This window comes from Musca autumnalis, unplaced genomic scaffold (genome assembly GCF_047663935.1).
Source record: "Musca autumnalis isolate F117 unplaced genomic scaffold, ASM4766393v1 scaffold_3, whole genome shotgun sequence".
Lineage (NCBI taxonomy): Eukaryota > Metazoa > Arthropoda > Insecta > Diptera > Muscidae > Musca > Musca autumnalis.
This window is the reverse complement of record NW_027411866.1, coordinates 42,980,407-43,007,592: the sequence shown is the minus strand read 5'-3', so window position 1 is coordinate 43,007,592 and position 27,186 is coordinate 42,980,407. Positions and strand designations below refer to the sequence as shown.

General features: G+C 35.9%; 1 protein-coding gene across 1 annotated transcript in view; it reads right to left on the bottom strand.

The window, feature by feature from the left end:
* Positions 1–1,820: 1,820 nt before the first annotated feature.
* LOC141397121 (uncharacterized) overlaps positions 1,821–27,186 on the bottom strand; it is an 84,188-nt gene continuing 58,822 nt past the window's right edge. The window contains exons 2-3 of the mRNA XM_073973044.1: positions 12,626–12,658; positions 1,821–2,138 (exon numbers count right to left, since the gene is read on the bottom strand). Coding sequence (XP_073829145.1) covers positions 1,824–2,138; positions 12,626–12,658 — 348 coding nt within the window. The 3' untranslated portion in view covers positions 1,821–1,823. The remainder of the gene's footprint in view (positions 2,139–12,625; positions 12,659–27,186) is intronic.

Genomic DNA, 27,186 nt, shown 5'->3' with positions numbered 1-27,186 from the left:
AAGATACCACAGATCCAACCCCAGATGAGCTAAAGACAGGCAAGATGAAGTAAAGACAGCAACCAACTGGCTGAAGAATAATAAGGTAGCAGGAGCTGATGGCCTACCAGCCGAGATGTTCAAAACAGAAGGTGACATGCTAATAAGTAGACATCGGATTTTAGCATGTTTTTTATTTCTTATCCGATTGGACTCAAATTTTGGATCTAGGCGTTTTGAGGGTCAATTTTTCGATATTTGGGGTCATATCAAAAATATGCAAAAAATATGCAAAATATATGCAAAAAGTATGCAAAATATGCAAAAAATATGCTAAATATGCAAGTGTTTTTTTGACAAAAATCGTCAATTAAATTTAGAAAATCATCAAAAAAGCATTCTAAATTAAGTTTTTTGACGTTTAACATAGTTTTTTGCAGATTATTATGTTATTGAGACTCTCCAGATAAAAACAACAAGTTTTATTTAAAGTGGGATGTAGTTAAAATTGATGCGAAGAACACCAAATGATTAGTGCAAAATGACATCACTCAGAAAAACCACACAATAGCGTGGTAGTGGTAAAATAAGTCAAACCCTTCGAATTATCTTTAACATGGCAAAACCACTCACATATTTCTGCTAGAAAAGCATTTGGAATGCTAAAAAAAATATAGTTCTTTCATTCATGCTACAGGAAAACAATTTTGATAACACAGTCGAAAAGAAAATATACAATTAATTAACTTATACCTGACCGTGTACTCGATAATTTGAACTAATTATTACAAATGCTTCGAATTTGGACAGTTCTTTAATGGAGGAGTTGCTGTAAAAATTGTTTCAGCAACATTTAGAAAAAATTATCGAGTACAAGGATATAACATCTTTTATAACACATTAGTCTTGTTGTCTAGGATATAAATAAATATATTAAGAAAAATATTCGCCGCAATATTGTCATTAAAGTTGCCAAAGGCACCTAAAAGGCAAAGATTTCAAGGAATCTTAATTTTCAAAAAAAAAAATTAAATTTCACACTTGCCCCGTGTTTTGCTTACATCCTGATGTATACTTTAAAAACGTCATACTTTTAGCTCTACTTTCACAATCTGATTGGCGTTTTCTGTAATTTGGGAAAATTGAGTCTTGTTGCATGGTAAATTGGTAAAAAGTAAGGAAAGGAACAAATACGGGCAATGCCAATAAAAATGTCCGGATTGTCGCATTGAAAAATCTCACTATTTTTAACACTTAGAGCACGTAGAGTATTATATAACTACCACGAGTTATTTAATCATAGAAAATAATTTATTTTCTTTACTATTCGTTAATCCGGACAATTTGATAATTCGGACACCGCCGAAACCTGTGGTGTAGGGATTATCGAGATTATACTGTATATATGGGTGTATTATCCAAATCTGAATCGATTCTTACCAAAATAAATAGGGATCGCCCTAGGGCCAAAAAATCTCCAATTTTTATGCGAATTGGTCTATAAATGTGACCTGTACTTTGTTTTCAAAAAGACCTGGCCAGATGGATAAGTGCGAATCTATGCAGATCATAAAAAGGAATCGTAGGTCTATTTCGTTTCCTTTTGCATGTTATAACGAGTGGTTTTACCGAAGGCTGAGGTTAGCTCAGCCGTTTCCAGGGTCGTCTTAAGGACCCACAAACCTTAAAGAAGGAAAACACTTAGTTAAGTTTTAATGCTTTATTTATACAGTTACGAAGTATTCAGAATATTCAATGTTTCAGTATTAACAGTAGTGGTTGGTGGAATTGGGAACAGTCACGGATTGCTCGCTGGTATTCGAGTTCGGTTTGCAGTCGGCTCGTTACCCTTCGGATGTAGAGTTCGGTTCGGTGATATTCGGTTGGCTGTCGGCTCGACAGTCGTCAGATATGTGGATCGGCTCGGTGATATTCGATTGTTGGTTGCTCGTCGGCAATCGTCGGATGTGTTGCTCGGCTCTGGGTAATCGGATGCCGTCGGATACGGTCGGCTCGTGGGTAGTCGTCGGGTGTGTTTGCTCGGTTCGGGAGTGCTCGGATGCTCTCGGCAGTACTCGGCTCGGTATTGGATCGACAATCGGCTGGGCGGCTTTCGGGTGATTGATCGTACTCGGCTGTTGACGGTCGGTTCTGCTACTCTGCAAAGAGAAGAGTCGGAAATGGTTAGGTAACGGAGCGAACGAATCGCCAAGAGCGAACGAATCGTCAGGAGCGAACGAATCGTCAGGAGCGAACGAATCGCCAGGAGCGAACGAATCGACAGGAGCGAACGAATCGGCAGGAGCGAACAAATCGCAAGGAGCGAACGAATCGCCAGGGGCGAACGAGTCGACAGGAGCGAACGAATCGACAGGAGCGAACAAATCGCAAGGAGCGAACGAATCGACAGGAGCGAACGAATCGACAGGAGCGAACGAATCGACAGGAGCGAACGAATCGACAGGAGCGAACAAATCGCAAGGAGCGAACGAATCGGCAGGAGCGAACGAATCGGCAGGAGCGAACGAATCGGCAGGAGCGAACGAATCGACAGGAGCGAACAAATCGCAAGGAGCGAACGAATCGGCAGGAGCGAACGAATCGACAGGAGCGAACGAATCGGCAGGAGCGAACGAATCGCAGGGCCGACGGCTGTTGCTAGGTTCGGTTCAAGTGACTGCGGACAATGCCACACGTCTTATCTTGTACTTCGTTTAACGCCAGCACTCGACAAATTCAGCGACGTAAACTAAACATCTTATCCATCTGGGTTTACGGAGTGAATGAGAATTATTTGTAAGGCGAGTTAACCAGGAAATACACTGAAGTTTGAATAATGTTCGAATAGAGTAGTAATTATGCATGAAGTTGGGATTATGCATGCACTAGTAAGATCGTTTTGTAATGATTCTGGATGTAATATCAGAGAGGCGGTTTTGCAATGTAACGGTCACGTTACAATGTTGCAAACTCATTTACTAAGACATAATACCCTTAGGGTATCAAAATATAGTTATCAGTGCAATCATGAATACAAATTCCGTGCATAATTTGTTTCCTTTCCCAAATTTCACAATTTTTTTCCACATTTATACCCAAAAAAGGGAATATTTTTGTCGATTCGACTAGAATATGCCATCATGAAGTGAATCTAGTAGCTTTCAAGTTTTAACAAATATTGATTTTAAAAGAGTTTCACTTTCTAAAATTATTTTCCGTGCGAAAAATTCGAAGGGAAATATGCATGATTGCCCTGTATATGTTTTTATATGTTATATGTTTTTAGTGAAAGATTTTATGTAATATTCAATATTGTCTTAGTCTTAATTTCTAGCTCATTTGTTATTCTGTCAGACAATTTGGCCGAGCAGAAACTATAAGAAGGCTGGGTTATAGGAAATTTTCTAAGTCTTTTAGTCCAGATTTATTGCTGTGGCGGAATAATAATTAATAACATAATAATCTGCTAAGAAATCGACGTTTAACGACAATAAACTTAATTTAGAACACTTTTTGATGACTTTCCAAATTTAATTTGACGATTTTCGTCAAAAAAATTAGTTGCATATTTTGCATATTTTTTACATATTTTGCATATTTTTTGCATATTTTGTGCATATGCAAAATATGCAAATATGCAAAAAATAAAAAATATGAGCTTGTCATTGCATTCAGTTTTCTTCAAAAGGAATTTTGGTCCAATCAGAATTTTCGTATCTTTATTAATAAAAAATATGCAAATATGCAAAATCCGATGTCTACTAATAAGGTGTATGCATCAGCTAGTTAGCACCATCTGGCAGGAAGAACGCATACCCGACGATTGGGACGTAAGCATCCTATGTCCAGTCCACAGGAAGGGAAATAAGACTGTGCGCTCCAATTACAGGGGCAAAAGTCTGCTCCCTATTGCATATAAGATAGTATCTGGCATATTTTGTGAGCGACTAAAGCCTATGGTCAATGAAATAATTAGATCCTGTCAGATTGGCTTTGGGCCGGGCAAATCGAACATTGACCAGATATTTACCTTGAGACAAATGCTGGAAAAGATCCAAGAAATGCAGATCGACAACTTCCATATTTTCGTCGATTATAAAGCAGCATTCGACAGCGCTATACGTTCCAAGGTGTTCCAAGCCATGTCTGGTTTTTGTATCCCCGCAAAGCTCGTTCGGCTTTGTAAGATGACATTTACTGATACTCGGTCCCCAGTTAAAATAGGAAACGACCTCTCCGAAGAGTTTATTACCAAAAGAGGTTTCATGTTACTTGTTTATGCCGACGACATTGACATCATGGGTCGATCGGTAAAGGAAGTAACTGACGTCTTTGCAAAAGTCGAAAGGCAATCTGCTAAAGTGGGTCTGGCAGTAAACGGCGATAAACCCAAGTTGGTGGTATCGACGCGTAATACGTCCACAGTTCTCGCACCATCTGAGAATGTTCCCTACGGGGAAATAAATTAGTTTATTACTAGTTTGAAAAAAACCACAAGTGGTTATTTTTCGATTATTTTCCATTACGCCAACTAACTATTTTAACATGGGGATGAGCTAGGCAGTGGACAATTGTCCATCTCTGCATAACTTTTAACTAGTTATAAACCAACTATTTTTAACTTATTTATATCTAACTTTTTTTTGACTTTTTATAGTCGGTTTAAAAATGTTGTTTTTGTCTTAAAGAGAGAGAAAAAAGTATTTTTTATTTATTATATTTTATTTATTTTTTATTTCTTTTTATTCTCTCTTTTGCTTTTATCTTTGACTTTTTATTTTGACATCAGTTGTTTCTCAGTTATGTTCTCTTGTTGTACCTCTTTTGGCTAGCTTGTATAATTGTATGCTGCATTTATAACGAAATAATTATGAAAGTTTATATGAGAATTATTTGCGTCGAAAACACACTATTGAATATTCAACGTTTTCAACTGGTTGATCTCTAGATGACTTTTCAACTAATTTATAATTGGTTGTACAAAAATTGCTTTGTAACCGACTATTTTCAAACTGGTTAATAACTAGTTGAAAAGTAATGCAGTTGTAATTTTTTTAGTTTTCAATCTGGTTGATCTATAGATGACTTTTCAACCAATTTGTAGTTAGTTGTAGAATAATGCATTTCAAACTAACTATTGTGTAAACCGGTTGAGAAAAGTCCCGCAGGGAAAAGACTTCGTCTACCTCGCCACCACCATAAACACAACAAACAACATCAGTTGTGAAATAACTAGAAAAATAGCGTGGGCCAACAGATGTTACTTTGGGCTAAGTAAGCAGTTTATGAATAAAGCCACATCTCGTCAAACAAAAGTAACAGTTTATAAAACACTGATAATGCCCGTGCTAATACATGGTTCCGTAGCATGGGTACTTGCGCAAGTGGATAAGTCAGTGATTGGTGTGTTTGAGAGAAAAATTCTTCGAAAGATCTACGGGCGAATCTGCGTTAACCGCGAATATCGACGTCGTATGAACAACGAGCTTTATCAACTATACAACTACATCAATACAGTTGAATGAGTCGAGATACAACGATGCGATGGCTAGACTCTGTCATAAGAATAAGTGATGATGAACCCGCTAAAAAGGCGTATTAATACGGCCCGCATGGAGGCTCACGCAGATATGGAAAGCCAAAGCTTCGTTGGAGCGAACAAGTGCAACGAGACATCAGAAATCTACATATCGCAGACTGGGAAAATACAGCAGTAAACTGAGAGGATTGGAGATCTTTTCTTAGTTCGGCTTATGGAACAAATGTTCTGTAAAAAATGCAGCTAAGTAAGTATGTAAGGAAAAAAATCCACATGAGCTGAATGACCATTACAAAGTAATGTAAACAAGCTATCTCTTGCATAAGCAGAAGACTCAAAATAATGGATCATTCCTTTAAAATTTAAAAAGCAAAACCACTTATTTTACTCATTATTAAGTAGTAGTAACGGTGGCAGAGAATGTGTTTTGTCCGACTACAAAACTTAGTAGTATAAGTTAAATTTTTAAGGTTCATAAGCGAAGCAAAGTGTGTAGAGGACAAAACAAAAATATGAACTATGAGGAAATTAAATACATATAAATTCACCTAAACAGTTTTAAAAATAGAACATTTGTTTTACGACTTATCTGTCGGCTTTTGGTGACCTTAGAATAACTACTTATTTAATGCATCATGAACTTGTTAAAATAATGGGTTTGTAGTTGATTTGTAAGTAGTAGTAGTTCGGCCACCAAAAAGCTCACTATAAGTTTGTTATATGGTAATGGGCGTTTTATTGGGAGTTTCTAGATCTGACAATTAGGCCTATGTATCGGCAACATTAGTGCTGCTCAACAAACTTATACAAGGGAAATATGTTATCGGAAAGGGATCTCCTAACTGTATATGGAACAATGACATGATTTTGGGGACAATGTTACATACCGAAACAGACAACATCATTAAAATACATATTTTTTCTACAAATTTTGTTGGAACAACCTTATTTTTTTCTCCTCGTGTATCTTCCTTGATATTGAGGAAGGCTTCAATAAAGTCCCCCTCGAGTACACGAAGAATGAAATGCTGATATTCTCAGCAGCAGAGTAATAATTTATTCATCGAATATATTTACATTTGAAATCGTTTACTGGAGCCATGACACACTATGTCGCAAGTTCATATAACCCGTGGCCAAAAATAGAAGGAGTTATCGTAGGTGGATCAATTTTGGCACACGTACTTACTGTCGACTTACAATCTCGAGGAAAAAACTGGGATGTTTGATCCACGTTTTGATATAGCCCCATACAACCGTACCTCCCAATTTTTGGTATTTTGAAAGTTTTAGTCACAATAACCAACCGAAATGATTGAAATTTGGTGTTTAGTCTTTGGGAGAGGTATGAAACATTCCAACAGAGAATTGTGGGTGTAAGTCCATGTTTTGATATAGCCCCCATAAAACGGCACCTCCCGATTTTCGGTATTTTAAAGATTTTAGCCTCATTATCGGACCGAAATTGCTGAAAATTGGTATTTATTCTTCGTTGGGGGTATAAAATTCTCCCCTTGAAATTTGTCGGTATATGTCCACGACTTCATATAGCCCCCAAAGGACGGTACCTCCCGATTTTCGGTATTTTGTAGTTTTTAGCCTCGTTATCACACCGAAATGGCTGAAAATTGTTATTTAGTCTTCGATAGGGGTATATAACTCTCCACCTGATATCTGTCAGAGTAGGTCCTTGCCTTCGTATAGCCCCCATGTAACCGTACCTACCGATTTTCGGTATTTTGAAGGTGGTGCCCTCAATATCCACCCGAAATGTGTGAAATTTGGTGTTCAGTTTCATTATTTTTTGTAGGCTTATTAAATACATAGAACTCTTGTCTTCAAAAATTAAATTTTTTCTTTAAAAACTTTTTTGACCGATTAGTGGTCAAAAACGGCACATTTTTTGTAAAAAAAAATCTAATGTTGATTTTGGCTGTTCAACATTTTTTTTAAATTATATTTTTAAAAGTCTCTCGTCCAAAAGAAAGATTATTAGATATTTAAGAAGCCCACAAAAATATATGATGATCGGCCCATTCGTTTTCGAGCTTTAGTGGGTACCGCAAAACATATATATAACAAGTAAAAAGTATCAGTCGGCTTTGCCGACAGAGATATACCCTCAGCCTGTGTGAATTAAAATAATTTTTTCTCGAAAAAACGTATATATTTAGGGGGGTTTCAAAATTTTGGGCGTATGAATTTCCCGACAAAAATATGGACTAGGATAAAAGCTCAAAGCTTCGAGAGTTGCCATGCGCTCCAACCACTACATATTAAAGTGAATTTATCCGAAATTTTGTGTGGGAGGTACCAGAAGGAGTGGGCAAACACAGTTCATTTTCGGACATGATCTTTTTCTAGTAGATATATTACGATGTGTAAAGTATGGACCAAATCGGTCACACCCTTCAAGAGTTATAGTGCTCACAATTTTTCCGAACATTTTTGAACTTTTGAACTTAAACTATATTTTCACAAAATATTACGAAGGCCAAATTATGGACCGAATCGGTAGATCCTTTCTAGAGTTATCTTGAGCTAGGAAAACAAAACTGGGTCACATCGAGGAACCTGTTTTCCTTAACAAGACTATTAAGATTTCCAATAAGGTCAAATATCTGGGAGTATTCCTGGATAGGAAACTTAAATGGAAGGGTCATATCCAAGAACGAGCCAACAAAGCATACAGATGTTGGTCAACCTGTAGAAGGGCCATAGGCTCTAAATGGGGTCTCAATCCAAAGACGAGTGGATCGAAAAGGACCACGTAACATACCATCAAAAAATTCTACAGGTAACAACGGGGGAGTCAATGGATAACGTTAATTCGGACCGTATACCTGAAACAATTGTAGTTGCCTCGTGTGAAACATTAATACCTGACAGAGACTCGTGGATCGGCGGGACCCTAGCTGGAAAGCCTACTGGAAACTGCTGTTATACAGACGGCTCGATGTTAGGGGGGAGGACGGGACTGGGACTTTTTATTGAAGAGCCAGAGACCGAAATCTCTCTTCGGTTGCCGGATCACAATACGGTCCTTCAAGCGGAGTTCAGGGCGATCACAGAGTGTCTGAAATGGTTTAATGCTATCTCGAGACCAACTACCGTTAACGTCCTTACGGACAGTGGTAATCAATGCAATAACATCCAAGACAGTAAAATCGAGAACTGTAGTGGACTGCATAAATACGATAAACAATTAATCCCAGCAAGGAACAGTGCGCATTATATGGGTACCAGGCCATGCGGGGATTACAGGTAATGAAAGAGCAAATTCTCTGGCAAAAAATGGCGGGGAATTAGCAACAATAAACTTAGACAGCGCAAAGCCTCTAAATGCATCACGTCCAGAGTTAAAAAATTGGGCAAAACAGAACCATACATCCCTATGGAGTAGAGAGGAGATAGGGAAAACCACCAAGATTCTCTGGGGGGACCCAAACGAGGATAAAACTAAAAACTTACTATTATTAGGTAAGGCAGACATTAGGTATCCTTACTAGTCACTTGGGCCTACAAGCACATCTGCATAAAATTAAATGCGCAGATAACAGCTTATGCAGGGCATGCGGAGAGGACAACGAAACGTTGGAACACTTTCTTTGCCAATGCCCAGCTTTCGCAAATATAAGGTCCCAATCTTTAGGGACCGACACCATACCGGGACCTAATCAGATAACGGTAAAAGATGTTAAACAGTTAAGGGATTTTGTTAAGGGCACAGAATTCCTAAAATAATAAAGAGACCAAATACGACCCTTTCTTCAATTAGTCTAGAGCGCACAACAGGCCTATTCTGGCCTAAGTATATGTCCATTGGACATGTGGCGACTTGCGCCCCTCTTTCCAACCTAACCTATATTGAGCTTCAACAACTACACACGGCGTCACAGAGGTTTCAGGCTATTTTCTCAGGAAGTATGGACCTGCTCCTGATAAAACTTGTATCGTCGTATGGGGGGATGTGAATACAAGTTGCTACAACAAAAACGAAGCGATTCAAGAATAGGTCCTAAAGTGAACTTCTCCGAAATTTTGAATGGGAGGTACCAAAGGAATGAACCGATTGAGTCCATATTGGAACCTCATCTAAGCCTAATAGAAATTTCACGATGTGCAAAGTATGGATCAAATCGGTTACTCCCTTCAAGAGTAATCGGGTGCACAAATTTTCCGAACATTTTCAAACTTTTGTGGGGGAGGTATCGGAAGGAGTGGACCGATATAACCAATCTTCGAACTTAAACTAAGTGTGGACGAAATATTCCGATAGCCACATTTTGGACCTAATCGGTTGATCCGTTCGAGAGTTATGGTGCGCACCAGCCAGACAGACAGACGGACGGACATTGCTAAATCCACTCCAACTTGTCTAAAACACATTTCGTCCAAACATACTTGGGGTCTAAAACTATTATTTCGATGAGGCACATTTTGCCCGTATGAAAGTATATATCACCAATATTTGTGAAAATTTAACATAGCTGAAGCCAAGGTTTACCCTTTTAGAACACGCGACTTGTGATTGTATATTATACAAATTAAATATTTTTGGATAAAATAAAATGTTTTTAGACGTGGCAAAAAATATTGGCCTTAAAAGATAATATGCGTGGAAGCTGTGGCTATATTTATGTTAAAAAATGGGTAAAAATGGGTTGAAGCCACCATGTCTGTTTTTGTTTTCTCTCGATTTGTGAGTAAACCACACTTCTCTCTATTTTCCTGTCAAAGTAAAAGTAGAAGCAAACTAAATAAGGATCATCCCACATATGTATTACTTTTCAAAACTTGAACTGCTTCTACCATTAAATGATGCTGACATTTTGAAGCCAGATTTACAGTGTTTTTTTAAATTTTCTTCTAATTTCATTCCGCAACCAGGTTTTTCAAAAAATCATATATAGGATTGTAGTACTTGCGATTCTGAGTGATTTGATACGTATATTGTGAATGTAGTCTGCACAGCTTCATAGAAATCTGCATCCAAATGCGGAAATTTTATGCGAACATTTTTCTAAAAATCATATTTTTCGGGTCTAATATTTGCAATTGTCTCTAGAATACCTCGTACTCCATTGCACATTTTAGTTGTTTACGTTCCGGATCCAATAAATCATTCCTCGTGAAAATCCTTCTACTAAAACGCGAGTTACGAGAAATTCCAAAGTAGAAAAATCACCTAAAATTGTTTGTGAAAATATTGCGTATTTTATCGCGTTTTCTGCGGATCGTTTCTACTGCAATGAAAAAACTAGTGCAGCATCTTCGTTTTAGCGGAAACAGATTTTTGAAAACTTCACTGATAAGAAAGCTACATTAATTTTATCCCAAAAAATAATGTGTGATGCTACATCCACGGTTCTTGATTGATCGCCTTCAAACAGATATATATCGATGTAGATTTTCATGGTGAACACTGAAATCGGATGCGGACAAAAATTGTATGCACTTTGCGCAAATTAGCGATATTTTATAGGTTTTTTAATGCTAAGATTCAACCGATGCTACATCTTAGAGTCCAAATTATATTTCGAAAAATATATACAACCTAATAGATATGGCCTTGCTGTACATGAAAATCACATGCGGACAAAATGATTTTGATAATTACGCGATTTACACGTATTTTAAAATGAATATAAATTAAAATGGGTTATCTGACCTCTGTTTCCATTTCAGAAGCTTTGAGATATATCCTCATCAATCCAATTACCTTCCCTAATGGGAAAGCTTTAATATGAATGTCAATGAAGCAATATCCGGCTATTTTATTGGGAGATTTAAGCAAAATGAAAGAAGTATTTCTACAGATTTTTACAATATTTTCTACTACATAATGCATGTGAAAAAAATATTTTTTCAAACAAAAAATTATTTTTTTGACCAAAATATGTGCTTATTTTGGCTGTAACATTGAAACTTTAACACCAATATGTATGATTGTAGTCTCATTTGATTCGCCGTGAAGTTTTGATCCACAACAAATTTTTATGTAATTTTATGACCATTAAATGGGCCTTAATTTTGAAAAAAAGTTGACTTATATTCAATAATTTATCAATTTTATGAACATTCCGCGAATTCTGTGTAACATTTTGCAGGTATTATGCAATCTACTCGCTGAAGTCACTTCGAGGGAACTTTTTTGTACCAATTGTGCTCATCAAAATAATTAGGGTTTTTATAATTTTTTCTTTCTTAAAAAGCGAAATAAAAGCGCCATAACTTTTGTCCGCAACAACCAAAAATTGGCTCGCGACCAGATTCTTACTGGGAATTTTTTTCTTAGCCTACATATCAAAAATCGTTGATGTAGCGCGAAAAAAATTTATCCATCGTTAGCATACATGCTGAGGGTATAAAAAGGGGGGTAACTCCCTAATGAGGTGGTCACTGAAAAAGAGAAATGACATGTTCGTCTGCAAACCTCTGCAGCTGGCACCCTTATGCATTTAAAGTACTCACTTTTCACAACTCAAACAGCAAATAATATCGGTACACACTTTTATACAATTTTTCCCACTCCACTAATTTTCAAATTTGGTTCACAAAATCGATGTACTTAGTACTACAGACTTGGGTAGCTGTAAACACCATATGATCACTATTTACTTCTAAACAAAAGGGGTCGGTTATGCACTGCCACTAAACTTGAGTTGCGTTGTCAATTGTCAGCACAATTGCTATCGATAGTCGACTCCTAAAATCACGTATATTACATCAAAAGCAAATGTAAAAAATATTTTAGTTAAGGATAAATTACTTTAAATATGAAATTATTGGAGCTTAAATGAATTAAAATTTTTAGTAAAATAAGGACAAAAATGCATATTTCCAACAATTATCGGGTTTGAAACTTCACATGGACAAAACTACCATAATTCAAATTCCTTTAAATTGATATGTTTACTATCCATTCTCGACAATAAAATTGTATTCCGAGGTACTAGGTTTTGACCATTTTGGTCGTGACACTGTGTGACACCAGCGGTCGTACTGGCACCATTATTACGAATTTTTGTGAAATAATTAAAGAGATTCATATACATGGTGCGAAGGCATAGTATTTCCTCACATTTTTGGGAACTTTTTACTTACGTTTAAGAAGAATATATGTTGACCATTTCTTACCTAAAATGAGAACAAAGAAAAATAAACAAAATTTAATTATATATTTTATTTTTATACAACATAAAAAAGTTTTTCTTAACAAAGGAAGCTATAACTTTAATTAAATGAAATGTTTATTGCAATTATTATTAAACTTTATCTTTTAATTCCTTGGCCATAGGATTTTCGTCATCTTCTTGAGCTTATGGTCATCACCACACACTCGAAAAAGCACAGGAGGCCACCTCATAATCTTTAGATTTCAAGTTTTGCTCTTAAAACTACCTTTATGACTTTTGGTCAGTTTTTTTATGGCCCAGCTCAGAAAATAAAACAACAACATAAGAAGGATACAACAAAGGAAGATAATAGATTTTCTTCAGCAAAGGAAGGACAGGCAAAATAAAAGATTTCTATCAAACATTTCTAATTTATTGGGTCAAGAAGAGGGGAGAAAACAAAAAGAAAAGAAGATCCAGAAAGGAAATGGCCAGAGGTTGGTGTGGGTGAGCTGGTCATAACGATAAAGATTGTTGGGTGAAATACCTTATGATGGATTTGTTTTATCATTTACTTACTAAGCCAACAAATGTTATTGGAGATAATGATGATGATGCAGATAAGGTTAAGCAAACAGACTGTATGGCATTGTTTGTCGCAATTTCAAGGAATTTACGGCACATATGTATCTATTTAGGAGAATATGGATGGAGGTTTATATTGTTTGACAGCCTTAAGGTATGCTTGGTTTAATTTGTAAAGGTAATTTAAGGATAACTTAATGTTTCTAGCCGTGTTGAATATTTTAAAACAAATTAAATTTGAAGAATGGAGGATGTGGATATAAAAATATTGTATTAAGACTTTCTTTTCCCAGGCTGAATTCAATTCAGCCAGGCTGAATTCAAGTTTTCCTATGGAAACTTCAATTCAGCCAGGCTGAATTCAAGTTTTCCTATGGAAACTTCAATTCAGCCAGGCTGAATTCAAGTTTTCCTATGGAAACTTCAATTCAGCCAGGCTGAATTCAAGTTTTCCAATGGAAACTTCAATTCAGCCAGGCTGAATTCAAGTTTTCCAATGGAAACTTCAATTCAGCCAGGCTGAATTCAAGTTTTCCAATGGAAACTTCAATTCAGCCAGGCTGAATTCAAGTTTTCCTATGGAAACTTCAATTCAGCCAGGCTGAATTCAAGTTTTCCTATGGAAACTTCAATTCAGCCAGGCTGAATTCAAGTTTTCCTATGGAAACTTCAATTCAGCCAGGCTGAATTCAAGTTTTCCTATGGAAACTTCAATTCAGCCAGGCTGAATTCAAGTTTTCCTATGGAAACTTCAATTCAGCCAGGCTGAATTCAAGTTTTCCTATGGAAACTTCAATTCAGCCAGGCTGAATTCAAGTTTTCCTATGGAAACTTCAATTCAGCCAGGCTGAATTCAAGTTTTCCTATGGAAACTTCAATTCAGCCAGGCTGAATTCAAGTTTTCCTATGGAAACTTCAATTCAGCCAGGCTGAATTCAAGTTTTCCTATGGAAACTTCAATTCAGCCAGGCTGAATTCAAGTTTTCCTATGGAAACTTCAATTCAGCCAGGCTGAATTCAAGTTTTCCTATGGAAACTTCAATTCAGCCAGGCTGAATTCAAGTTTTCCTATGGAAACTTCAATTCAGCCAGGCTGAATTCAAGTTTTCCTATGGAAACTTCAATTCAGCCAGGCTGAATTCAAGTTTTCCTATGGAAACTTCAATTCAGCCAGGCTGAATTCAAGTTTTCCTATGGAAACTTCAATTCAGCCAGGCTGAATTCAAGTTTTCCTATGGAAACTTCAATTCAGCCAGGCTGAATTCAAGTTTTCCTATGGAAACTTCAATTCAGCCAGGCTGAATTCAAGTTTTCCTATGGAAACTTCAATTCAGCCAGGCTGAATTCAAGTTTTCCTATGGAAACTTCAATTCAGCCAGGCTGAATTCAAGTTTTCCTATGGAAACTTCAATTCAGCCAGGCTGAATTCAAGTTTTCCTATGGAAACTTCAATTCAGCCAGGCTGAATTCAAGTTTTCCTATGGAAACTTCAATTCAGCCAGGCTGAATTCAAGTTTTCCTATGGAAACTTCAATTCAGCCAGGCTGAATTCAAGTTTTCCTATGGAAACTTCAATTCAGCCAGGCTGAATTCAAGTTTTCCTATGGAAACTTCAATTCAGCCAGGCTGAATTCAAGTTTTCCTATGGAAACTTCAATTCAGCCAGGCTGAATTCAAGTTTTCCTATGGAAAATTCAATTCAGCCAGGCTGAATTCAAGTTTGCCTATGGAAACTTCAATTCAGCCAGGATGAATTCAAGTTTTCCTATGTAAACTTCAATTCATACAGGCTGAATTCAAGTTTTCCTACGGAAACTCCACTTCAGCCGGGCTGAATTCAAGTTTTGCTACGGAAACTCCAATTCAGCCTTGCTGAATTCAAGTTTTCCTATAGAAACTTCACTACAGCTAAGCTGAATTCATGCTTTCCTTTGGAAACACCCATCAGGTGTTTAAATATATTTTGTAAATGAATATGAGTGCATAAAATCAGCCGGCCTGAATTCAAGTTTTCCTATGGAACTTCAATTCAGCTAGGCTGAATTCATGTATTCCTTTGGAAATACCCATCAGTTGTTTAAATATCTTTTGTTGGTGAATATGACTGCATAAAATTAGGCATAACAAATAGTTGTGTTGTTGAAATTCTGTTGAATATTAATTTCGATGCGTAATGTGAAATGTTTTGAATTTGGCAAATTATGACAAATCCATCCCCCAAAACTGACGCAAACATCAATTAATGCTGTTATTTATGGCCATTAATAACGAATACAGCTGCAAGTAATTATCTCTATCTCTCAACTCTTTTCAATGAAGCTGAAATGAGGCTCATACTCAACAAATGTCAATCAATTTCAATATTAACAAGTAAAAAAGTATCAGTCCGCTTTGCCGACAGAGATATACCCTCAGCCTGTGTATTTTTCCAAAATACGTATGTATTTAGGGGGTTTTAAAAATTTTGGGCGTTTGAACCGACAAAAATTTTGATTGGGATTAAAGATCAAAAGTTTTGCGGAAGAGATACTAAAAGGAATGGATCGACATTGACCGTTATGGAAGTGGATCTCCAGCCACAACATGTGGTGCCATAGGGGGTTTTTACACTCTTCGGACTGTTTGCTCACGAAGTTTGGACTTGCCCCTAAAAAAACGTTTACCATCGTAATTGAGGCAGCGAATGCAAGTTGCTTCAACAAAAATTAAAGTGATTCGATATTAGGTCTTAAAGTGAACTTATCCGAAATTTTGTGTGGGAGGTACCGGATGGAGTGGACAAATATAGTCCATACTTGAACCTGATCTATATCTGGTAGATACATTAGGATATGTGAAGTAAAGACCAATTCGGCACCTCCCTTCAAGAGTTACCGTACAAAAAATTTTTCCGAACATTTTTGAACTTTTGTGGGGGAGGTACCTGAAGGAGTGGACCGATATGGTTTATCTTTAAACTTAAACTATGTTTGGACAAAATATTACTAAGGCCGTATTTTGGACAGAATCGGCAGATCGTTCGAGAGTTATCTTGCGCTCCAACCACCTCACACGGTGTCATAGGGGTTTTTTTGCAACTTTCATGCTATTTTCTCAGGAAGTATGGACATGCCCCTGATGAAACTTGTACCGTCGTGTGAAGGGCAGTGAATACTAGTTGCTAAAACAAAAATCAAAGCGATTCGAGAGATGGCCCTAAACTGAACTTATCCGAAATTTTGTGTGGGAGATACCCGAAGGAGTGGACCTATTGAGAACATATTGAAACCTCATATAACTCTGGTAGAAAGTTTACGCTATACAAAGTATGAACCAAATCGGTCACTCCCTTCAAGGGTTATCGTGCGCACAAACTTTCCGAACATTTTCGAACTTTTGTGGGGGAGGTACCCGAAGGAGTGGACCGATGTAGCTCATCTTCGAACTTAAACTAAGTTTAGGCAAAATATTACGAAAGCCAAAATTTGAACCGAATCGGTTCATCCGTTCGAGAGTTATCGTGCGCTCCAGCCAGCAGGACAGACAGACAGACAGACAGACAGACGGACGGACATGGCTAGATCGACTCCAAATTGTCTGAAACACATTTCGTCCAAACATACTTGGGGTCTAAAACCATTATTTCGATGAGGCACATTTTCCTCGTATCAAAGTGTATATACCCTCCTTAGCCTAAAGGCTTAGGGTATAATGACCTTTTGTTAAATACCTGTCATATTAATACCGTATACCTATCATTGACATATTTATATATACACATGTATGAGAGTGGATTTGTGTGGATGTATGTAGACGTATACATACTTAGAGCTATTGAGACAGGCGTATAATACGGACGTCATAATACGTCTTTTGTAATGTTACTTCATTTTATCTGATCGAAAGAGGCAAGAAGGCGTGCATGTCTTCATAATTGAACACAATTTGTAGTTTATTACTTTATATCAATAGTTAATTTATTTTAGATGTTCATAAAACCATATCCAATAAAAGTCCAAAGGCAATACTTGGACAAAATTGTTTTATGCGTTTGTGTGAATTCCTATTTCTGAAAATGTTTCAAATATTTTGTGTGCATGTGTGTAAAACGTAGATTTTATATCTCAGATATCTCTATGTGTGCATAACATTGAAGACAGTACGTTGTACATTTACTTGTATTATTTATGGTTTCGTATATAATTTGAAATATGAACTCTTTTATTGTATAGTTGTGCCAGACGTAAACAGAAGATTTAGAGTTCATACAGTGGTTTATGTAGGTGGAAAAGACAATTATGATAAATAATGAAAAATACTTTGAGAAGAGGGGATATAGTTGATACGCGCTGTTTCTTCGCTTGTGAACCAATTTGCCTCATTTAAAAAAACTGGGACGACAGTTGATGGGCCACTTAAGAATGCAAAATCACAATTTTTGAAATTTTATAAAATGATTATTTCACTGTCTACCCAACAAATGTTGTGTCCTAAATAACTGTTATGGTATGTAGCCGTAGGAATGTTACGACAATTGTCAGTGCCATGGCTAGAGCTTTTGTTGTTGTTGTTAGTGTCATAGCAATAGTTGCTTTTCCTCATGTCCGTAACGTTAAGTTCCGGTACTGTTGCATTGGTTTCTTATCCAGGACAATATTAAAGTCTTGTTGTTATGGCTGTTGTTGCTACTACAATTGCTGTTGTTGTTTTAGTTCTTGACGTCGATGATGATGATGCACGTTTTTCAAGTTTGGTGTGGCATCACGTACTTCTGCCCAATTTAACAAAGTATGTAGGATGAAACGTAGACATCAACAGTTGCATGCAATGATTGTACATGTGGGTATGTACGTTTGCACAATACAAACGGAATTGTTTATCCCTTTTGTTGTTATAGTCGGCTGGTGATATTGTCAATTGCATAGAGGAAAGGATACGGACGGAAAGGATTGTTAAAAAGGGGCGGCATACGTTTTGTAACATAATGGCGGTAAAGCCTTAAATGAAACAATTGGCACTTGTTATTGTTCTGTGCAGGAGTCACCCGTTCACTCCCTTTGCCTTGAATATAGGTTCCATATACATATGTATGTACATAATGTCAAATATGTATTGTATTGTAAAACTATAAATAACAACACACTTGGTGTCTCAAGAAATCCCAAAGAAATACAATACTGATTGCTAAAGTACATGTCTAGCAAACGTGGTCTAACACCATTATAGATTACATGCAATACAGATTATAGTAATTTAAAATTTTATAGTATAATTTAAGGCGCCTTATTCTGAATAGACTATGGCCCATTATTACATCCTTTCTGTAGTTAAATTTTGGCCGGTATCCGACAGATAACCCGCTTTTTGTTCTTACATGTTTCCTTTAATAATAAGTGTCAGATAAATTAAAAGGAACTTTGGGTTCCTTTTAAAATTTAAACTGCGCCACAGAGTATGCTGCACGAAAAGTAAGAAAAATTTTCAGCAAATTCAAATCAACCAATCAGATTTGAGTAAATTTTATGTATACAGACTTTTTTGCTTAATATTGCCATATTTTTACAAAATTTAACATTTATATTAAACTAGCTAAACCCGGTGCGCTTCGCTACCCCGACTAAGATAAAATATAGTGGAATGCTATAATTATATTAACTTTTTTACATTTTAACGTATAAATATAGGAGGCTGCCATGGAGCTACTATGGTAGTTTTGTATGTTTCAGTGGGTAACACTCTTCCTAAAGCCTTATAATCTTACACTATTAATTTCTCTTTATTTCTACAGATTGGATTTAGATCTACCTGACTGAATTCATTTAAGAATAGAACCAGGTTTGAAAACCTAAAATAAAATATAATGGAATGATATAATTATATTAACTTTTTAATATTTTAACGTATAAATATAGACTATATGAAGGCGGTCTCTACCCATTCAGGGCTATTATGAAGCTACTATGGTATTTTTGAATGTTTCAGGAGGTAACACTCCTCCTAAAGCTTTTTCGACTATATGTATCCCTACGTAGGATAAATACTCTTACACTATTAATTTTTCTTTAATTCGACAGATTGGATTTAGGTCTACCAAATTGAATAAAAGTAAGAAAAGAACCAGTTTTGAGAAACTTAAAGTTGAGGATAGTAGTAATTTATTTTATACATGGGACTTATTTTTCCAATTCATATACATATTAACCTATTGTGATACCTTAAATTACACTTGTATTTACAATTTTTAATCCAATTATGCTTTAGATATATTATAATAAAATATCCCTCATAAGGAATCTCTCAAAGATTTGATATTTCATAGCTGTAGCCCTGGTCAATTCCTTCCCAAATATAAGTACTTGTGTACATAATGATGACTTCTACTGACTACTTCAAAATTTCATTGGAATTGGACATACGTAACAAAAACATGAAATCGACCGAAAATATATATGGAAGCTATATTCCGATATGAACCGATCTCAATATAATTTGGCACATATATTTGTAGACCAAATTTCGTTACACATATCAGACTTCTTTGAAATTGGACATCCATGGCGTGTTTGGTGCATAAAATACAGGAAATCAGTCGGAAATATATATGGGAGCTATATTCAAATCTGAACCGATTTCGGTATAATGTGTCCCATTTATTTCTAGAACAAATTCCGTCACGCATTCCAAATTTAAGCGAAATTGGACATATATAGTGTGTTTGATGCATCAAATACAGAAAATCGGCCGAAAATATATATGGGAGCTATATCCACATCTGCACCGATCTCGATATAATTTGCCACATTTATTTTCAGAACAAATTCCGTCAGACATTCCAAATTTAAGCGAAATTGGACATATATAGTGTGTTTGATGCATCAAATACAGAAAATCGGCCGAAAATATATATAGGAGCAATATCCAAATCTAAACCGGTTTCGATATAATTTGGCGCATTTATGTCTAGGCCAAATTCCGCTACACATTCCAAATTTCAGAGAAATTACACATATATATCGTGTTTAGTGCATAAAATACAGGAAATCGGAAAATCGGCCGAAAATATATATAGGAGCTATATCCAAATCTGAACCGATTTCTATATATTTTGGTACATTCATTTCTAGAACAAGTTTTGTAACACTTGGTGCATAAAGTACAGGAAATCGACCGAAAATATAAATGGTAGCTATATTCAAATCTGAACCGATCTATATATAATTTAGCACATCTATTTCTAGAACAAATTGCGTCAGACCTTCCAAATTTCAGCGAAATTGGGCATATATAGCGTGTTTGGTGCATAAAATAAAGAAATCGGCCGAAAATATATATGTATGGGAGCTATATCTAAATCTAAACCAATCTCAATATAAATCCGCACATTTATTTCTAGAACAAATTTAGTGAGAAATTCAAAATTTTAGCGAAATTGGACATATATAGCGTGTTTGGTGCATAAAATACGGAAGTCGACCGAAAATATATATGTATAGGAGCTATATCCAAATCTGAACCGATTTTGATATAATTTGGCACGTTTATTTCCAGACCGAGTTCCGTCACACATTCCAAATTTCGTTGAAATTGGACATAAATAGCATGGTTGTTACACAAAATAAGGAAATCGGCCGAAAATATATGTATGTGGGAGCTATATCCAAATCTGAACCGATTTGAATATAATTTGGTAAATTTATTTTTACATCAAATTCCGTCACGCATACAAAATTTGGAGATTGTATCTGCAACAGTTCTAAAGATATTTGCATACAAAATCTAAATTTTTTGGAGGTACCTCCGGTTTTGATGCTATATCTCCAGATCAACGCGAATTTTCAAAAAATGATATAGCCTATTTTCATTCCAGGCCATGTAGCAATGTACCCTAAACATTTCAGTAAGATCTGTTCAGCGGTTTTCGAGTCTATAAGGCACAAACAAACAGACAAACAAATTTCAATTTTATATATATACTAGCTTAACCCGATGCGCTTCGCTGCCCCGACTAAGTGAAAAATAAATGAATGAGTCCTACGTGGGTCACATTTACAAATTTTATATACTCTAACACTCCTGAGTCCACTCTCTCCTTTAAAGAAGATAATTAAATTAAATTAAAATTGAGTACCTTAAGTTTGAGGATACTTGTAATTTATTCAGCCTATTGGGACATCTTAAATTACTCTTAGGATAACTGCTTCTGTTATTGATAATTTTTACTCCAATATTGATATAGATATGTCAATAATGATACAAATTTCATTGAAATGGGACGGATATATATCAAATCAAATACATGAAATCGGCCGAAAATATACATGGGAGCTATTGCTAAATCTGAACCGATTTCGAAGTATTTTGGCACAATTATTTCTAGGCCAAATTCCGTCGCACATTACGAATGTCATTGAAATCGGACAGCGTGATTGGTGCATCAAATAAATGAAATCGGCCGAAAATATATATGGGCGCTATATCCAAATCTGAACCGATTTCGATATAATTTTGAACATCTATTTCCAGGCCAATATTCGTCATAAATTCCAAATGTCATTGAAATCGTACATATACAGCGTTTTTGGTGCATTAAGTTCATCAAATCGGACGAAAATATATATGGGAGCTATACCTAAATCTAAACCGATTTCGATATCATTTGGCACATATATTTCTAGGCTAATATCCATCACACGTTAAAAATTTCAGAGAAATCAGACATATATAGCGTGTTTGGAGCATCAAATACATGAAATCGGCCGAAAATATATATGAGCGCTATATCCAAATCTGAACCGAGTTCGATATAATTTGGAACATCTATTTCTAGGCCAATATCCGTCACATATTCCAAATTTCATCGAAATTTGACATAATAGCGTGTTTAGTGCCTAAAATACAGGAAATCGGCCGAAAATATATATGGGAGCTATATTCAAATCTGAACCGATCTCGATATAATTTGGCACATTTATGTCTAGACCAAACCCCGTTACGCATACCAAATTTCAGCGAAATTGGACATATATAGCAAGTTTGGTGCATAAAATACAGGAAATCGGCCGAAAATTTATAAAGGAGCTATATCCAAATCTGGCACATTTATTTCTAGACCAAGTTCTGTAACACATTCCAAATTTCAGCGAATTTGGACATATATAGCGTGTTTGGTGCATCAAATGCGGAAAATCGCCAGAAAATATATATGGGAGCTACATCCAAATCTGAACCGATTTCGATATAATTTGGCACATGTATTTCTAGACCAAGTTCAGTCACACGTTCCCAATTTTATTGAAATTGGATATAAATAGCGTGTTTGGTGCCTCAAATACATGAAATCGGTAGAAAATATATATAGGAGCTATATCTAAATCCGAGCCGATTTCTATATAAATTGGCACATATATTTCTAGTCCAATATCAATCACACATTCTAAATTTCAGCGAAATTAGACATACATATATAGCGTGTTTGGTGCATAAAATAAAGAAATCGGCCGAAAATGTATGTATATGGGAGCTATATCCAAATCGGAACCAAACTCGATATAATTTGGCACATTTATTTCTAAAACAAATTCCGCCACACATTCCAAATTTCATTGAAATTGGACATAAATAGCATGTTTGGTACATAAAATAAGGAAATCGGCTGAAAATATATTGGAGCTATATTCAAATCTGAACCGATTTCGATATAAATTGGCACATATATTTCTAGGCCAATATCCATCACACACTTCAAATTTCAGCGCAATTGGATATATATAGCGTGCTTGGTGCATAACATACAGGAAATCGGCCGAAAATATATATGGGAGCTATATTCAAATCTGAACCGATCTCGATATAATTTAGCACATTTATTTCTAGAACAAATTCCGTCAGACTCTCAAAATTTCAGCGAAATTGGACATATATAGCGTGTTTGGTGCATCAAATGTGGAAAATCGGCCGAAAATATATATTGGAGCTATATCCAAATCTGAACCGATTTCGATATAATTCGGCGCATTTATGTCTAGACCACATTCCGTTACACATTCCAAATTTCAGCGAAATTGGACATAAATAGCGTGTTTGGTGCATCAAATGCGGAAAATCTGCCGAAAATATATATGGGATCTATCTGAATCTGAAACGATTTCAATATAATTTGCCACATTTATTTCTAGACCAAGTTCTGTAACACATTCCAAATTTCAGTGAATTTGGACATATATAGTGTGTTTGGTGCATCAAATACATGAAATCGGCAGAAAATATATATAGGAGCTATATCCAAATCTGAACCGATTTCAAAATAAATTGGCACATATTTTTCTAGGCCAATATCCGTCACACATTCCAAATTTCAGCGAAATTGGACATATATAGCGTGTTTGGTGCATAAAATAAGGAAATCGGCCGAAAATATATGTAGATGGGAGCAATATCCAAATCTGAACCAAACTCGATATAATTTGGCACATTTATTTCTAAAACAAATTCCGCTACACATTCCAAATTTCATTGAAATTGGACATAAATATCATGTTTGGTACATAAAATAAGGAAATCGGCCGAAAATATATGTATGTGGGAGCTATATCCAAATCTGAACCGATTTGAATAAAATTTAGTAAATTTATTTCTACACCAAATTCCGTCACACATACAAAATTTGGAGATTGTACCTGTAATAGTTCTAAAGATATTTGCATACAAAATCTAAATTTTTTGGAGGTACCTCCGGTTTTGATGCTATATCTCCAGATCAACGCGAAATTTCAAAAAATGATATAGCCTATTTTCATTCCAGGCCATGTAGCAATGTACCCTTAACATTTCAGTAAGATCTGTTCAGCGGTTTTCGAGTCTATAAGGCACAAACAAACAAACAAACCGACAAACAAATTTCAATTTTATATATATAGATGGAAGACGTAATAATAAATCCCTGGTAATGCGAACTTTATTCTTTAATTTTCTTAAAGTAAGGTATAACGAAAATGGACTTTAAAGACAAGATGTGATAACGGGCCTATGACTGCCATAATAAAGAGGATGTCTTAATCATCACATTATGCGTATTTGGAGGTACGCGAAGGAGTGGCCCGATACAATCCATATTCCAACCTCGTACATGACGGGATGAAATAATACGAAGTGCAAAATCTGCATCAATCAGAAACTCCCTTCGAGAATTATCATGAGGGTTTGCCATTTTGGTTGGTGCCGTCAGAGTTACTTGGAGCTTTCAGGAAGTATGGACTTGCGCAAGAAAAAAATGGTACTATCGTAAAGGGAGCTGCAAGGACAACTTTCGGAAACAAATTTCAAAACGATCCAAGAGGAACTCTTAAACTTCACTTTATCCGCATTTTGTGTGGTAGGTACCCGAAGGAGTGGACCGATGTAGTCCATATTCGAACCCGATCTATATCTGGAAGGCATAATATGATGTGCAAAGTTTGGACCGAATTGATTGCTCCCTTCGAGAGTTCTCGTCCACACCATTTTACAGAAAAATTTTTAACTTTTGTGGGGGAGGTATTTGAAGGAGTGGACCGATATGGCCCATCTTTGAACTTAAACTAAATTTGTACAAAATATTACGAGACCTAAAATTTGGTTCGAACCAGTTGATCCGTTCGAGAGTTATCGTGCGCACCATCCAGCCAGACAGACTGACAGATATTTTTCGAATTTTTTTCGAAATTTAGTTTCCATGAAGCCATGGTTTGCACTATTATAATACGCAAGCTATTGTTGTTTACCAGCAACTATGACTATTACTGGATCAAATTAAGTGTTTTTGAACGAAGCTCAAACACAAAAAAATTAAATTTGCGTGGAAGTTATGACCGCGTAAATGAATAAACATAGGCAAAAACGCCTTGAAGCTAGCGAGGTTTTTTACGTTGTTATTCGATTGCTGGTTAACTTATTCAAATAAAGGACATCTGTCCAAAGTAAAAGTAGAGGAATACAAAATTAAGACAACACTTCTAATGTATCACTTTTGAAAATTTCCTCTGCATCCACCTTTTATGGATGCTGACATTTTGAAGGCGGATTTTAGGTTTTTTTTGTATTTCTTATTTAACTTGGACGCGCTCTCAGGAATTTCAAAAAACCCATCATAGGATTAAAGTGCTCGCGATTACGCATAATTTGGTATGTATAATGACTATATAGTCCACACAGAATCACAGTATTCTACTGCCAAATGCCAAAATTTAGTGCGATATTTCTTCTGAAAACCCTTTTTATACCCTCCACCATATTATAATTAAATTTGTCATTCCGTTTGTAACACATCGAAGTATTCATCGGAGACCCTATAAATTCGGGTAAAATTCTAAGTCGATCTAACCATGTCCGTCTGACCGTCCGTCTGTCTGTCTGTTGAAATCAAGATACAGCTCACAATTTTTAAGATAGAGCTTTGTAATTTGGTATAGAAGTTTCTATTACTGCTAGGATGTTTGGTATTGCAAATGGGCTATATCGGTCCACGTTTTAATATAGCCCCCATAGAACTGTACCACCCGATTTTCGGTATTTTAAAGGTTTTAGCTTTGGTATGAAATTTGGTACATAGTCTTCTTTGGAGGTATAAAACTTTCCTCCAGAATTTTGTCGGTATCGATCTACGCTTGCATATAGCCCCCATAGAACGGTACCTCCCGATTTTCGGTACTTTGAAGGTTGTGGCCTCAATATTTCACCGAAATTTCTGAAATTTGGTATATAATCTTTGTTGGGGGTATAAAATTTCCACCTTTAAATTTGTCGGCATAGATCCACGCCCCCATAGAGCGGTGCCCCCCTATTTTCGGTAATTTGAAGCTTGTGGCCTCAAAATTCCTCCGAAATGGCTGAAATTTGGTATGTAGACTTCGTTGGGGCTACTGAAACTCCCTCTTTAAACTGTTCGGTATAGGTCCACGCCTCCACATAGCCCCCATGGAAAGGTACCTCCCGATTTTCGGTATTTTGAAGGTTGTGGCTTCAATATTCCACCAAAATGGCTGAAATTTGGTATTTAGTCTTCGTTGATGATATAAAACTGTTAACCAGAAATTTGTCTGTACAGGTCCACGCCTTCATATTGCCCTCATTATATCCTCAGCCTTTAGGCTATGAAGGGTATATCAGCAATATTGTCAATTATTTCATATTCCATTTCAGAAAAAACGGATAATTTTTTTTCGCGCTACATCAACGATTTTTGATATGTAGGTTAAGAAAAAAATTGTCAGTACGAATCTGGTCGCGAGCCAATTTTTGGTTGATGCGGACAAAAGTTATGGCGCTTTTATTTCGCTTTTTAAGAAAGAAAATATTATAAAAACGCTAATTATTTTAATAAGCACAATTGTTACTAAAAAGTTCTCTCGATGTGACTTCAGCGAGTAGATTGCATAATACCTGCAAAATATTACACAGAATTCGCGGAATGTACATAAAATTGATAAATTATTGAATATAAGTCTACTTTTTTCAAAATTAAGGCCAATTTAGTGGTCATAAAATTACATAAAAATTTGTAGTGGATCTAAACTTCACGGCAAATCAAATGAGACTACAATCGTACAGATTGGTGTTATAGTTTTGATGTTACAGCCAAAATAAGCACATATTTTGGTCAAAAAAGAATTGTTTATTTGACAAAATATTTTTTCACATGCATTATGTAGTAGAAAATATTGGAAAAATCTATAGAAATATTTCCTTCGTTTTGCTTAAATCTCCCAATAAAATAGACGGATTTTGCTTTATTGACATTCATATTAAAGCTTTCCCATTAGGGAAGGTAATTGGGTTGAGGAGGATATATCTCAAAGCTTCTGAAATGGAAATAGAGGTCAAATAACCCATTTTAATTTATATGCATTTTAAAATACGTGTAAATCGCGTAATTATTAAAATCAATTTGTCCGTATGTGATTTTCATGTACAGCAAGACCATATCTTTTAATTTATATATATTTTTCGAAA